General features: G+C 35.7%; 1 protein-coding gene across 1 annotated transcript in view; it reads right to left on the reverse strand.

The window, feature by feature from the left end:
- Positions 1 to 232: 232 nt before the first annotated feature.
- The window catches only part of LOC145767578 (uncharacterized), a 32,772-nt gene continuing 17,003 nt past the window's right edge, over positions 233 to 16,001 (reverse strand). Inside the window, exons 16-25 of the mRNA XM_082579430.1 lie at positions 15,152 to 15,267; positions 14,066 to 14,163; positions 13,700 to 13,879; positions 12,263 to 12,310; positions 10,762 to 10,962; positions 6,642 to 6,733; positions 5,045 to 5,165; positions 3,864 to 4,076; positions 2,970 to 3,038; positions 233 to 316 (exon numbers count right to left, since the gene is read on the reverse strand). Of these exons, the coding sequence (XP_082435556.1) occupies positions 233 to 316; positions 2,970 to 3,038; positions 3,864 to 4,076; positions 5,045 to 5,165; positions 6,642 to 6,733; positions 10,762 to 10,962; positions 12,263 to 12,310; positions 13,700 to 13,879; positions 14,066 to 14,163; positions 15,152 to 15,267 (1,222 nt within the window). The remainder of the gene's footprint in view (positions 317 to 2,969; positions 3,039 to 3,863; positions 4,077 to 5,044; positions 5,166 to 6,641; positions 6,734 to 10,761; positions 10,963 to 12,262; positions 12,311 to 13,699; positions 13,880 to 14,065; positions 14,164 to 15,151; positions 15,268 to 16,001) is intronic.

Consider the following 16,001-nt stretch of genomic DNA (forward strand, 5'->3'; position numbering starts at 1 on the left):
TACGCAATAACAATATGGGGATCTATTTTTAAAGAAGAAGATTTGAAAAAGAAAATGTTTGGCAAGCACTGATTTTTTGAAAACCAATTTATTGACTAACGGTGGTAAAGGTCCCTTTCAGCATAATTTGAAGGTGTCTTTTCTTGGAAATATTACAGCGTTTGAATATTGTTTGTTCATTGTTGCAATCATCCACCGAGAAGACCATTGTGACACATGGTAACATGTATCGTTACTTGTTTTTCCATTCATTGAACCTCATCTTGAATTCTTTCACTTTTTCTTTTGACTTGCAATATACTTCCAATTCAACATCCTGAAAATTAAAATAAACAACAATATTTTGATATTGGAATACGCCAAGAAATTTTATGAGTATGTTCTATAGGTTTTACAATTTTATTCAAAGTGGGGTGCAAAATAACGGGTGCACGAAGTAAAGAAGAGACCACAATATTATGAAATACACGATCGATAGGGAAAAAAATTACTGGTGCTATTGCATGGACTTGCTTTTAAAAAGTTCTTTTTTTAATTGTATTTTTTCAAACTGACTGCGCTATGCAGTTGATACCAATCACAACATACATGTAGCTTAAGAAGCTCAGGTTGCTTTTACCCTCTGTTACAGCGTCATTTAACAGAGTGTTAATATTGATTTAAGGTAAAAGTATGTTCAGAATGCGCAATTTTAAGATGTTGCTTTTACAATTTTGTAAGAGAGACCGCCCATTGGGTGCTACCCCTTCAACGGTTCATTGCCGGGCTCACTGGTATGTGCAATAACAATTATATACCCCACCCTCCAAAATGATTTGCTGGCTACGCCCCTGATGGAGCTTGCCGTTTAAGTTTCTTGGCCAGGTTAACATAAGACGCTTATTTTACCGAGGCAGATTGTGCCGTAAGCCGATATGTCATAGACCTTATACGTCTACTGTAGTAAACTTGTTATTCAAACTTGCAATAAAATGCTTTGGAAGCATATGGGAGACTTCTTCTCTTTTGATCCGTTTAGGTTTCACCTCTTCGTCTCCACTTTTGGAATAAAATACGTAATTTTCAACTGGATTTATACTTTGCATTCCATAATGAAAATATGCTTCCTGAAAATATATTTAAAACAATAATGAAAATAACTGAAAGTTTAAATCAAGCATGTAATCACTTTTTAATTGCTTACAATTCAAAACAATAACAGATGTACAGTGTTGGCATACAAACTAAGGCTTCTAACTTTATATTGTTTTTGTTTCCTGACTGGCAGAATATTTTGTCAGTTTGTATTGTCGCCATCCAATGTTTTGAAAATTTTGCAGCTGATTTCAGTTTACAGAAAGCCGAAATTGGGTCTCGAAAAATTAAAGTGTATAGGCCAGGGGTGGGCAAAGTTGTTCAAAGAAAGAGCCGCTCGCGGATAAACCATAAGCACCAGCGAACCGCAAAATCATTTGACATAACATAACAGCAATAAAAACACAATGATTGTTTATCCATATGAGTTTTGTACTTGACTCATTAATCTCTGAAAGTTTGGACGATAAGTTGTTAATGCTGTGCGAATTAATTCTTCATTTGTCAAGTGTTCATTTGTCAAGGTTACACGATGTTTTGATTTTACAAAGTTGTAAATTCTTGTAAAAATGAATAAGTAAGTTCTGGTAGGCTACTACTTCTAAGCTTCAACTAATCGCTGCTTACAGCGACTTTACTAAACTTCCAATTGTTGCTGACTGAACGCAAAATGAACCAGTAGAGGCACAATGTTGCTTTGCAAAGTCACAATTCCATTGTTTAACAATGGCTACAGTAAAAGAGAGACTCTTGTTTGATCTTTGTGTTGTACTCGCCGAAAATTAGATTTTGAAGACAGTGTAGGCTAAGTCACAAATTTTAATTTATACCAACCGATTTTTGCGCCCCTATCAATGTGGCGCCCATGGCTCGAGCCATACCTGCTATACCCTAGGTACGCCACTGCTTGGTTGACAGTCCGAGATAATATATTTATAAAGCATCATCTTAATTTTTTTGTGATATTACGATTCAATACAAGAGCCACAAGAAATATGTTGAAGAGCCGCATGCGGCTCGCGAGCCGCAGTTTGCCCACCGTTGGTATAGGCTCATTGTATGCTGCGTTATGTAATGTTTGTACAACATGAGCTACTTAATGCTGATTCTAGATTAAATTTATTTTATTTGCGGAAAAACTGACTAGAGTAAACAAATATTGTATTGAAGTCGCCATTTGTTTCTCACGCCAACACGATACTTCGATCAACAGTAATAATGATAATGAAATAGTAATATTATTGTCAAAGTTATTACAATCACCTCTAGCTACATGCTACTGGTTGTGATTAATTCTTTGCTGTACTTACTAGTCCTATACGGAATATCAAATTTTTCGGTATTCCCAAAACGAAAACTGTTTGTTAACTTGTAATCATACCAACGCGAGTACGGAATGCAAGCGTCTAATGCAATGGTTCCCAACCTTTTTGTTGCCACGAACCCCTTTAGACAAATTATTAATTCTGCGGACCCCTACCTAAATTTTGTCTGAAACTCAATTAACTTTGGTTGCACCGCATGCTTTCTATTACGTGATAAACAAGCCAACCTGATCTGACTGCAATCGACATGCGTTGTGGCAGATATAGTTTAAGGTCAATGTACACACTGTAGGCAGCAGCATAGATTTATTTTAATGCATACCGTACAGTTTATTCTCGCGGGCTTGAGCTTGACACATTTGCATTTAAAGAGAGAAATGAAAGTAAAAAGATCGCTTTTCGTTTTTTCTTCTTCTAAAATTCATCAAGGTAATCACGCACCCCCAATGCTGTCTCACGGACCCCCAAGGGGTCCGCGAACCCAAGGTTGAGAACCACTGACTCTAATGTGTCGAACAATATCGTCTTGTAAATGAACGCTAAACAACCAATGGATCGCGTTGTGCTTGCCTCTAACGGGAAAGCCCAATAGTCCTCCAAACCTTTGAAGATTTCTTTAAAGGAGTTGTTTTCTTCCTCCTGAATAAACAATATGCAAGTTTCAGAAATAAATTTTGATAATGTTAATACAAGTGAACGAAGGTATACCAAGGCTAGAGTACAGGCTACCCAAACAAGAAAATTCGTCATTTTTACATTGATTCAACGTCTGCGGACGTTGAATAAAGTGCAATGCTATCTGGCCAAAGAATTAAGATAGCTTAATTTCAACCGCATACATCAAAGGCGGTGGTGGGAGGAGCAAGCGGTGAGATGGCGCAACGGATAAGGCGTTGGCTTTCCAATTATGCACACCTGGTTCGACTCCCGGCTTTAGCTGCTTGTTGAAAACACCGCTCACCTCTACCCAGGGTGTAATAAATTGGGTGGGCGTAGTTGCTGAAGTAAAGGCGGCCGAGAGAAAAGAACTGGCCACCCTACTCTCCTTAGTGCCGAAGGCTTAGTACAATGAGAACCTTATCTTCTCATACCCGACACTTGAATCAAGTATGGGACCCCCCTTTACCTTTTACATCAAAGGGGCTGATCCAGCATGTTGCCTTATGGAGGAGGGAAGCTATTTCAACGCAATACAATGATGTGTAGCCTAGGTCTAAATTAATCCGTCCTGCAAATACACCATGAACATAGTTACTTTCTGTGTTTTAGGGAGCTATCCCCCACTTTCCCCCTTTTACTAGGTCTGCATATATTCATTATTACATTAATATGATACACAAAGGAACAAAGCTTTCATGATCTCCCTTAAAATAAAAAAAATAAACATATAATATTTTATTTGACATTTTAATATGCAAATGAAAAGTCTGAAATGAAAAGTCATAAATCAGGTATTTCACTTACTATCCACATATCAACCTTTGATTCTACAGCGCTAACGTCTTCAGTGTTCTCTTCTTCGGACACTTTGTCTTCAGGAACCTTTTTAGATCCGATGTAGACATAATAGTCGTGATCAAAAACTCTTCTTATCATTTCTCGAGCTTTTCTCCTTGCCTCTTTTTCGTCATCTGAAGCATCATTTGGGGCGCTTGAATAATACATTTGATGGATAATCTACAGTACAAAATCATGTTTTTCATTCAATTTAATTTTTGCTTGTCTTGTTTCATTGTATTGTATAATTCAATGCATTTACGTAAACAATAGATGTATTTTAACACCTGTAGATTTTGCTCCGAAAAATCCGACATTTATGGTGAGCTCTCAGACCGTCCGCGGCTCGGGTGACAAGGTTTGGACCACCCTCCTGGCCTCCTTTATTTCATTCTTGTAAGTGAAGAGTCCAGGTGCATAACGATCAAAATCCATTATTCGTGATTTTTAGATTTTACAATCTCCCGTTGTGTTAATATCGAAAGTTTTAATGTAGCGGCCTTTTATTGCGGCAAAACGATCAATATCTCTCAAAATAAGGCTTTAAAATGACAGGGCTCAGCCACGAAACGATCAATCTCAAACTTAATTTTCAGTTTACTCGAAAAGTTGGTTTTGGTAGTTTGATCGTTTTGCACCTGGACTCTTCAAGTGTTAAAGGGATACCCTATTCTATTTTCTTGTAGGCTATTGGTTATTATCAGAGTTAAGTTAAATTTGAAATTAAAACTTTCTCTACAACCATTTGAGGACCGTTGGTACATATGTGTACCATGAACTTTTTCCACGATGTCTAATCATTTTCTTGTAGTTATCAAAAAGTATTTTTCTTTAAACGTTTCTTAAATAGATAATCTATTTATAAATAATAAAAAATTGGAAATTGTATTTTGTTTTAGCTTTGCTTTAACTGGTTTTGTTTGGTGAATAGGTCAGGGTTTGAAGCAGTAAACTTTGAAAGATCAACAAGATAAGTAAAAAATAAAAAAAAATATATAATTTTGTTTTGGAAATTATGTGGAAATGAATGCCGCTTGCTTTTCAACGACATGCGTTCAGAATACTCAGAATTAAGTTTTTAAAGTCACTTTGTCAGTCTGAAGATAAGTATTTGTACTGCAAAGCAAACAAAGGTATCATAATATTACATTATCCGTGAGCTTTTCAAAAGCTTCCATGTCGTTCACAGACTCATCTATTGTCAATTCTTTTTCATCTTTACCCTTCAGCTTCATGTGGTTATTCACCAACACCATAGCATCAGATATCCTGTTATACAAATATGCTGAAAGTAATTCAATAAACAAGTTATGCTAGTCCTTCAGAGATAAATTAGAACTGTAGTGTAACTTTTTTATCCCCAATATATGTGTCTTTGAAAGTTGCATGATTATAAACAGCGAGCTTTTGATAAATTGCTTTTGAATGAAAAGTAGCTTTTTTAGGTAATATAGTTTGTTAACTACTATTCATTGGCTATACAGTAGAGTAATTTTCTTGCTTAAAGAGATAGCAAGAAGATTTTTGGGAAATATCATAGTTGTTAAATTCGTAAACAGTTTGCAGATGAGGCCGCTCCAAGCTATTGAGTCATAACAATATGTTTATTTGGACTTTTGGAATTGATTTATTGCGTAAAAATTTTGGAATGAATTTATCAAATTTGTTAGTCAAAAATTTCTTCTTTTTGTTGAAAATTTAGAATTTTAAACAACGGACAAATCTGTTCATTACGCGCCTTTGCATGAAATATTAGGCTACCAGAAAGTGCATACCCAAGAGTTGGTGCTTGTTTTATACAATTGTAAACATCTTTGGAGACGAACTGGTATGACAACATTTTGTCAGCCAGTTCTAAACTTAATTTGTACGTCGAGAAATCATAATTCCAATAACCAGCTTTAAAAACTGCTTCATGTTATTGAGTTGTAACGCATGAGAATTCTGTCTGTTTGGCTAACGTATGAGAATTTCAGAATGTTCGTCGTGTGAGCCCTCGGGCCGAGGGTCTATCCTTTTACCACCCCAGATTCACGTTGATACGATACGTTACTATGCTGATGTTACACTGTTGTCAAAATTTAACCGTCTTACTTGGCAAAGAAACGGTATATGAACGCATGAATTGTTTTATGGTTTACTATTGATTCAAATACTGCTATTTCCTGTCGTTTGTGCTTGGCAACTACTGGATTTGTGCTTTTGTATGTTATTTTAGAAAACCCTTTCACTTTCTTCTGCTGCCGCAAATGTTGACAACAGATGGCAAGTCACAGTGTAATTTGTTTCCAATTCAATAAATGATTTACAGTATATCCATATTGACAAAAGTCAGATTATTTTGTAGTCAAGCCTTCTGATAGGATAATGTCATATGTACAGTAGTCTGCAAAAGTTACAAAAAAGCCGCCAAAATTTGATTTAAAAATAAAAACATTTTAAATGAACTTGTGTCGTATGTAGTCTCATCTATCATTTCATTTGTTTACTTTATCATCGCTTAATTGAACTCCTACAAAATTTTGGCTTTAGCAACGAACGTACCATCACAAGCGTTCCCTCTCTCCATATCCAAATTAATGAAAACCGTTCGATTAAAGACAGTTTGACACACAAAGTCTGCATCTCAAAACGCTACTGCAGTTAGTTAGCCATTCGGTTTAGAAAAACAAAATTTGATACATCAAACTAGTTGGCCCAAGGCATTCAACTACTGGCCTTTAGTGGCGCAAAGTTATCACTTACATGCACTCCACAACGTTGCTTATTTTGTGCTTGGAGCCTCGACGATACAAGATATCTCTTGTGTGGAACATCTCGTAGAGGTTACTGCATTCCTGTTGTGCGTTTAAACATAAACAGACAAATTTGTTGTGGCCACTCTAATAAGAAAGACTTCCCAAGTCAAGTTACACAATTTAACTATACAAGTTTAAAAAGACGTTTAGTTTACGTCAACAAACACTTTGTCGTAAGGATTCTTCAAAATATAACAAATTCGGAATGTGATTAAACACTTTAGACCAGGGGTTCTAAACCATGAATACACGCACCACTAAGGGGTGCGAGACCTGTGCCTAGGCGGTGTGGGGGTGCTGAGTTATCAAGATTTGTTATAATATGACGTAAGAAGCAAAGTTGTTTTAATCAGGTTTCAACAACATTTTCGAACTGTAAGCGACTATTACTTTTCAGCCAATCCTAGGAGGGGGTGAGAGAATCGATTGGTGATTTCAAGGTGGTGCCGACAAGGCAGAAGGTTAAGAACCGCTGCTTTAGGCTATATTGGTCAGTTCGCAAAATAGCAAAAGCTTGTCAGCTTGTCAGTTAGGGGTGTATGGGGGTTTGTGTGAAAGGTAGCACCTCTAGTTCTTCCATTTTCTCATATGAGAGTAATGGTAACATTGGTCCTTCATATAAACCCCAAGTCTCATTTATGGCTCCACGAAGTTGGTAATGCACACCAACGGCCACACCCTGGTAACGGCATAATGCTGGCTAAACTAAATGAGGCGCATGTTAGAACAGCTTTAACATGGCAGGGAAGTCAATCCCTTTAAGTGCATAAAGTCTAGAATGGCTGAAAAGGCAGAAGAACCATAAATAGTCAATGGCTTGGAAGGCATGATAGCAAAACGAAGTGACCCGTTAGGCACACTTTTGACGTTTAGAGTACAGTGGCTGGTAACCTTGGAAAAGATTGGAGCCTTACCAAGTATATATTCCATAGTAAACAATGCTAGCTATTAAAACGAAAATAAGTCATGGAGACTGATCAGGGCCCCCTGCTGTGAAGTCCCCTAAAAGCTACAGGGAAGGAGGAACCTCTTCTGTGTGCACAGCTGCTCGTGATGATGGCTTATGCCCAAATCCCTCTGGAAGGCATAAGTCTGATGGTAGACTGCTGAATACTAGAAAAAGGGCACTCAAAATAGGAACATGGAATGTAAGAACCCTTTATAAAGCAGGTCGATACGAAAATTTAAAACAAGAGATGTCGGTCATGAACTTTGATTTAATTGGGATAAGTGAAACTAGATGGATAGGTGATGGTAAAGTGACAGAAGATAGATTTGTTTTTGTATATTCAGGAGGAGAACAGCATATGTACGGCGTCGGTATGATAATGAAAAAAGAAATAGCTAACTCAGTCATTGGATTTTGGCCAATTTCTAACAGAGTTATGATGATTAAATTGTCTGCAGCACCATTTAATGTAAATATATTACAAATCTATGCACCAACACAAGAACATACCGATGAAGAGATTGAGTTGTTTTATGAGTCAATAAAGGATGTACTTAAATATACTAAAAGTGGAGAAGTTAATATAGTAATGGGCAATTTTAATGCAATAGTGGGTGATCATCATGAATATCCCACAACTGGTCATTATGGATTTGGCAATTTAAATGAACGTGGAAGAAGGTTGCTGGAGTTTTGTAAACTTAATGATTTAGTAATAGCGAACACTCTTTTTCAACATCCTGCTAGGCGGTTGTATACATGGCAAAGTCCAGGTTATCAATTTCGGAATCAAATTGACTATGTTATGATAAACCATAGGTTCAGAAATGCAGTAAGACAAGTTAAAACGTATCCAGGATGTGACATAATGTCTGACCACAATCCAGTTGTTATGAAAATCCAAATAAAGCTAAAAAGAGTGAAAAGAACAAATATGTCAGAACATATGGACATGAATATGCTTAAAAATGAACAATATCGAGAGAAATTCAGTATTACAGTAAACAATAAATTTGAATTATTACAGCAAACAGAAATTCCTCAAGTAATTACACAAGAAACTATAGATAGAAGTTGGAATGAAATTAAAGAAACCTTAAATGATGCAGCTGCCAATATTTTACCATCAAAGAGGAAAAACATTAAACAGCCTTGGATTACTGAGAAGATACTTGACTTAATGCAACAGAGAAAGAAAAACAAATTCAATAATCACAAGAAATATAAAGCTTTAAATAAGGAAATATCCCAATTATGCAAAGATGCTAAACAAAGGTGGTGGGAAAATCAATGCAGTGAAATAGAACATCTAGAAGCATCTCATAAGTCACTTGAATTACACAATAAAGTTAAACAGCTAACATGTTTGAAGAAAGTTGAACAAGCAAACAGCTGCATCATGGATAGTGGGGGGAAAATGTTATTTCAGGAAGAGGATATAAAGAGTAGATGGGAAGAGTATGTAACAGAATTATATGATGATGATAGAACATGTATGCCTGAAATTACCAATAACGAAGGAGAAGAAATATTGATATCTGAAGTTGAGAAAGCCATTCAAGATCTGAAATGTAATAAAGCTGCAGGAAAGGATAACATTTATCCAGAAATGCTAAAAGCACTCAATGGCATAAGTTTAAAACGCATACACAAATTATGTAATGAAATATATATGACTGGATTTATACCTAAAGAAATGAATGAAACTGTTTTTGTCAGACTACCAAAGAAATCCAAAGCAAAGAACTGCAGTGACTTTAGAACATTAAGTTTGATCAGTCATGTACTGAAAATTTTGTTGAGAATAATTTTATTAAGAAATCGAAAATCTATTGAGAATGAGGTTAGCATGACTCAAAGTGGATTTATAACTGGTAAAGGAACACGAGAGGGTATACTTAACTTCAGAACAATTTGTGAGAGTTACAATGCAGTAAATAAAGATGTATATGCATGTTTTATTAATTATGAGAAAGCATTTGATAGAGTTAACCATGAGAAACTGATTCATTGTTTGTCCAATATTGGTATGAATGGCAAAGACTTACGTTTTATTATTAATTTGTACTGGAATCAAAAAGCATTTATTCGCATGGAAAAAGATTTATCTAAAGGAATTGATATCAAGCGTGGAGTACGCCAAGGATGTGTACTTTCTCCATGTCTTTTTAATTTATATACAGAAATGATTTTTCGATCAATTGATGATATGAAAGGAGTAAAAGTTGGTGGCTTGAATATAACAAATTTACGCTATGCTGATGATACTGTTCTGTTGGCTGAATCACAAGAAGATCTTCAAGAAATATTGGACAATGTTAACTCAATTGGTAAAGAATTTAATATGAAAATTAACACTAAAAAGACCAAATCAATGATAATCTCAAAATCACCAGACACCACAGTACTCCAAATTATAATTGACAATAAAATTACACAAAAAGTAAAATCTTTTTCATATCTTGGTCATTTAATAACTGAAGATGGGAGGTGTGACCATGAAATTCTTAGACGGATAGAAATTGCAAGAACTACATTTGGAAAAATGAAAAATATTTTAACCAATCAACGTTTAAATTTATCAACTCGTCTCAGGATCTTAAAATGCTATATCTGGTCGACCCTATTACACAGTTCTGAAACTTGGACAATATCACAAAAAATGGAGAAACGGATCGATGCCTTCGAGCTCTGGACATACAGGCAAATGTTAAAAATTTCATGGAAACAAAAAATCACTAACGATGAAGTACTCTCCAAATTCAATTCAAGCAAAATGCTCTTACAAACAGTCAAAAGAAGAAAATTGAAGTATTTCGGACACACAATAAGGCAAAATTCATTACAAAGATCATTAATAGAAGGGAAGATAAACGGTAAAAGAAGTAAAGGCAGACCAAGAATGATTTGGACAACAAACATCACAAAATGGACAAAATTAAGTTATGAATGTGCAGTACGCACAGCTCATGGTCGAGAACAATGGCGCATTGTATCCAACCCTCCAGACGAGGAAGGAACAAAATGATGATGATGTCAGTGGTCAGTATTTTACACTTTTTAGTTTTTACACTTTTTACTTCAGCAGCAAGCAATCTAATAAGTACTCAGCAGTTACCTTGTCTCTTACGCATATCTGATAGTCTACACTCCTCTTTTCTTCCTCGTTCTTGCCATTGATTTCAGCGCAGTTGAGCACCTTCATGTTCTTCATAAATCGAACATGATCGAAGCTGTTTGCTATGCCCAGCTGGTGGCAGTCGCGGGCAAAGTAATCCCACTTGTCGACATCCACTCCATTCCGTTTGTTTGCAACGATCTGAAAGATGGGAAAGCTGGTTACAGGCATAAGTGATTTGCATGTGACGAAAGAAGAATATCAGTCTCTAAAGGCTAACTGCTTTATTGCAGACTTTGATTAACTGTAAACAGTTTTAAAATATTTGCCGCTTCATATCAGTAAACAGTAAACCTAATTTAATCGAACTGTGTGAAGTGCTCCGACGGACATACTGTACCAAGGTTTGATATTATTCTCTTTTACGAAATTTGAAACATTCGTAAAACTCGTTTTTAAGGCATACTAAATGAAATTTTCAAACGGGAATTAAGCATCAAAATACGTAAACTGAACATTCAAGAATACATTTCAAAAAAAATTACCGAATAAAATTTGTTTTCAATGGCGCTGGCAAGGCCCAAAGTCCAATGTTTCATTTATTTTCTTTTTTTTTTCAAAATGACCAAAAAGTGTAAACACAGCTCGAGAATACGTCATAAAAGACAGCAATAACAAAAGCCACGTTACAACATCTGATGTTTTAACATTAGATCTGAGGTTTTGAGCAAACTGATGTTTTGACGTTGAAATCTGATGTTTTGATGTACATACATACATAGCCTACAGTTAAATCGCCGGCAGTAACAACTGTTGCGTGATCAGCTGATTGCTCGTCTTTTATTACGTAGACTGTACAGTCGCACGCTTCGCTGCTCAGGCCCATTCTGGTTTTGAAAGCTTTGACAAAAATACGCGCAGAATGCTGATCAGACCGCAATGGGGCAAAATTTTATTGAAAATCGTTTTATGGTAGCAAGTTAAACACAAAAACGTGGAAAATCGCCAAGTCAAGGTTTTCCTTTAGTACGGTATCCCTTTAAACTAAATCAAAAAACTGGACTTGAACTTGTCTGTAAAAAACATAAATCCTGTAGCTTACAATTGTAGCCAACACAAGACCTTGCAATAAATAATATTGAAAAGGCGTTTTAAAATCAAAATGGTTGAAACGCCTGCTCAACGTAATAAAAAACAAGAACCCAAAATGTAGATACTAAACTCATGTTTAGCAAACATTCAAAACCTATACTGCTTTTATTTTCAGTGTTATTTTTTAGAATATCTCAGAGTAGTATATTTTTTTAACATTTAATCAGCAACACGTACAATTTAGTTGCAGTACTTTTACAGCAATGTCAGCTATCTTTCATTTTCAAGGAATTAGAGCTCGAGATTAAGACAGCATGACTTAGCCTATACTATGCATTGTTTCACTAACTTAGAGAAAACAATTGCCAATAAATGCCATCATAAACCAATCCCTTTGTCAAGCATTTACCTCGTAGAGAAATCCCTTTTCTATATCCCGTCCCTTGTATCTCCAAATCTGCATACAAGACCAGATTTAAACTTACAGAGATTCTAAGCTGCAAATTTTGGAGTTGATTTTGTATTGGTTGATCTATTTTTGCTAATTTGCTAAAGAGTAAATTGTTTAAAATTTCAAATTATTTGGTTTTGACTTTTATTGTCTTGAAGTGATAACAATGATGAGCGAAAGTAAGCTTCGCTTGAGCATTAAACTTTTTAACAACCAAGTTGACCTATACCCTCTTTCCAACAAGCGTTTGTTCATCTTCTTGGAAATCAACTTCCGATATTCGTCCATTATTTATTTTCTGTAGATAATATAAACATGAAATATTTTATGATATTTTCATTAAAAAAACTCACACATATAATTACATGCTGCGCAATGTAATCACAGTTATTTCAGTGCAATTACAATATAGAGATACCAAGTCAACTATAGAATACTCTCATGTTTCTCAGCAGTCGATTGTAGCGCTCAGCCTTGTAGGCTACTGATAGCCGGGAAGAACGCTCCTTTCTTCACAGCCTACTCTCATGATGGTATTTCACTATGTGCCAAGCACCAAGGTACAGCAGCTTTACTCTCGAGCGGTGTCGAACCGCATAAGCAAACGTAAGCTCCGCCTTCGTCGAGATTTAGTAGTTCAATAAACTTTATTCAAGAATTTTGTCAAATTTTATCAGCCTGTAATTCCTAATTTGGACAACATTGATTTCTTCGCTTGAGCGTTCGGGGATCTATAAGATGTATCTTTTTACCAGCCTAATTGGAGATGTTTTTCTGACTATATTCATAGGCTGCTATAGAGAGCAGCCAGCATGTAGTCCTATCATAGCAGACACCTTCTACTAATAGACTAGGGAAGTTGAAGTTGTTGTGGCATAATGTGTGGTGTGTTTTTCAAAGCCAAACCCTTGTGAAAAAAATATCCCTCTAAATTGATTCTGTTTGAATAAGCTTAATTGAAGATGATCTAGCTGCTGATCGAAATCGATTTTTAACTGTTTATGATCGAACTTAGTGTGTGAAAATAAATTTCTTTGCATTACAAGACATGTAACCGAGTCTTTCATATCAAGCATTGTTGTGGGTTTGTCACCAGTCAGAAGATATTTCACTCCCTCTAATTTGGTGTTTGTTTCAACAAAAACTCTAAAGCAGTCTAACCATTAATGCGTTCTTGGCCCTGATGTGACGTGAAAAGTTCGAAACAGTCTAATTGTCTATTGTTGGTGGGTATCTGTCCATCTAGTCTAAAATGAGCTCTATCAATCAAACCTCATGCTAAGGAGTATTAGGATATATTGTGAGTTTTATTGCGCTTTGTAAGTTATTAACTGATTATGTTAGACAGGTCTACAAATTAATGGAATTAAACTTTTTTAATTCATTTTTAGTTACCTCCGTGTCTTCTTCTATCGGTCCATTGATCATTTCCTTTATAAAAATGACATTTCGGTACTGAGTAATGTCAGTTCCATCTTCATCTGTATCAGTTCTCAAAAGTAACTTGAACTCCCTTTCTACCATTGGGTTGTCTTGAAGAAGTCGATCGAACATGGAACAAGACCGCTCCTCGTGCTATAAACGTGGTGGTGTTTAATTGGTTTATTAGTTTAGCGTTATCAACAGAATGGAGAACTTTGCCTTAACTCCTCTTTTAATGAATTTGAAAAACATTTAGGCCTACATTTAGCCAAAACCCAATATTTTTCTGAAAAACTACTTCACACGCAGAAAATGAATTAGTTTCATCAGCTAACGTACCTCTAAATTTTTGGTTGTTGAACTTTGGTTGTTCTTTTTAAGTTTGTTTATTTTTCTTAAAAAGACTTTATCAAACATGTGAGAATAGGTTCCATGACCTGTTGTGAAGGAAACATGTAATAAAAAAACAAGTCTTCTTGCAGAATAAAAAGTTATAGTCTTATGCAGAGACACCAAAAACTCGGGCCAGCATGATCTTGTCTTTACGATTCATTGTAGCCTATATGTTATTTATTAAATTCATGTTTTAAATGTTAGTTTTTCTTAACTTAGGTTTAGTCTGTTCCAAGTTGAAGCTCACATCCCAATGAAAACTTGCAACTCTTTTTAAACTACTCAATGTTTCAACTATCAGTGTATTCGGTGGGATCAGCTTTTTCACGTTACACTTGTAACGCTGCAGAGAATTTCTATTGATTTGTTTTCGTTTAAACTTTACTTTGCATAGGTCAAAAATTACAATTAGGTCAAAAATTATTTTATGCTAATACACTAAAACACAATATATGCTATATTTTTATACACGTTTATTAATTACATCATAGGTCAACTTTTAATGTCACTTATAAATTATTAAAAAAAATACCAAATGCAATGATTGTAAGACTGTAAGATGACTGTAACTATGACTGTAACTGGCTGTAAGATGACAATGTTTGCAAACCAAAGAAATGGATATTTAGGTTAAACTTGGTCAAAGGCTTACTAAATGTAATTAGGCGATAGCAGTCGAAATGTACAGTAATTTCACATTTCAGAATCAATAATCATTAATGTAGTTATTTAGCCTATTGTTGCTGTTGTTTAAGCACTGTCATTTTATTGTTTATGCAAGCCTTCTTTCTATTTTACCACCCAGTTGATGTTCAACAACCACATCAAAACGGCGTAGACCTACATCCAAAGGAAACGCACATAGGCACACAAAACGACCGACGGCGAAGTGAAGAAATGTGTCACAGAATAAATAAATTAGATACTTGAAAAGACAGCTGGTGTAGTATACCATAGACTAAAAGAACAAGAAAGCAAGATGACGCAAAGTGAGTAATGACAAAGGTGAAAGCGTAAAGCAAGTCCTCAAACCTAAATCATGACAAAGACCAGCCAACTCTACACATAAGATGTCTTCTTTAGAGATTTGAAGATCTGGTTGGTTAAATTGCAAACGACGAGCAAGCTGTCCAGCTAAATGACAAGTCCTTCAATGCAAAGTAATAGTCAGAGTTATTATTTGTATCGAGCCCTTCAAAACAAACGAAAAGAGATTCATGTCGTCTACCTCCACGTCGTATCCAAGCTTACGCCCGATGGCTAAAGATTTAGATTAAGTGGACAGGAAAGCAAAAAAAATCTTCAGGCATGCCACCTTCAAGCGTGCTTTTAAGTATCTTGCCAAAGACACAATCTCATGCTCTTGAGCGGTATCGAACCGGCGCCCTTTTGAGTGCCCAGCTTCGCATTCCTCGATTATGACGTGGTGAATCCGGGTAACTGGAAACTTTTCCGGTAATTGATGACCACAAAATAAGCCCACTACGCTGCAATGATACGGTTGGCCATCATTTGTTAAAAATCTTTTATGCAATCCAAACTACACAAGTCATGTAGAAAAGACTGCGTAGAAATCAGGTTACGAAAAAATGGTAAACGGGTCAGTTTTAACGTTCCATTCACCAGCATGTGCTACTTCTAAGAACGTACTTTCACTTTAACCTTTAATTTGACATCTCCCGATGATTTTGGACTAAGTAATGACTTATATCGATTGCTGCCAGACAAAAGTACGCAGAGCATCGTCGAGCAAGCAGCTTGAAACAATATGACAGCTGAGTGTAGTTTCGCTGTTAGACCTTCTCGTCTCACAGCTTTAACAATCAACTTCTTGCAATGTTCACACACATATCATGTTTGTCTCCTTGTAAAATTTTAGATT

Source organism: Aplidium turbinatum, chromosome 1 (genome assembly GCF_918807975.1).
Source record: "Aplidium turbinatum chromosome 1, kaAplTurb1.1, whole genome shotgun sequence".
Taxonomy (NCBI): domain Eukaryota; kingdom Metazoa; phylum Chordata; class Ascidiacea; order Aplousobranchia; family Polyclinidae; genus Aplidium; species Aplidium turbinatum.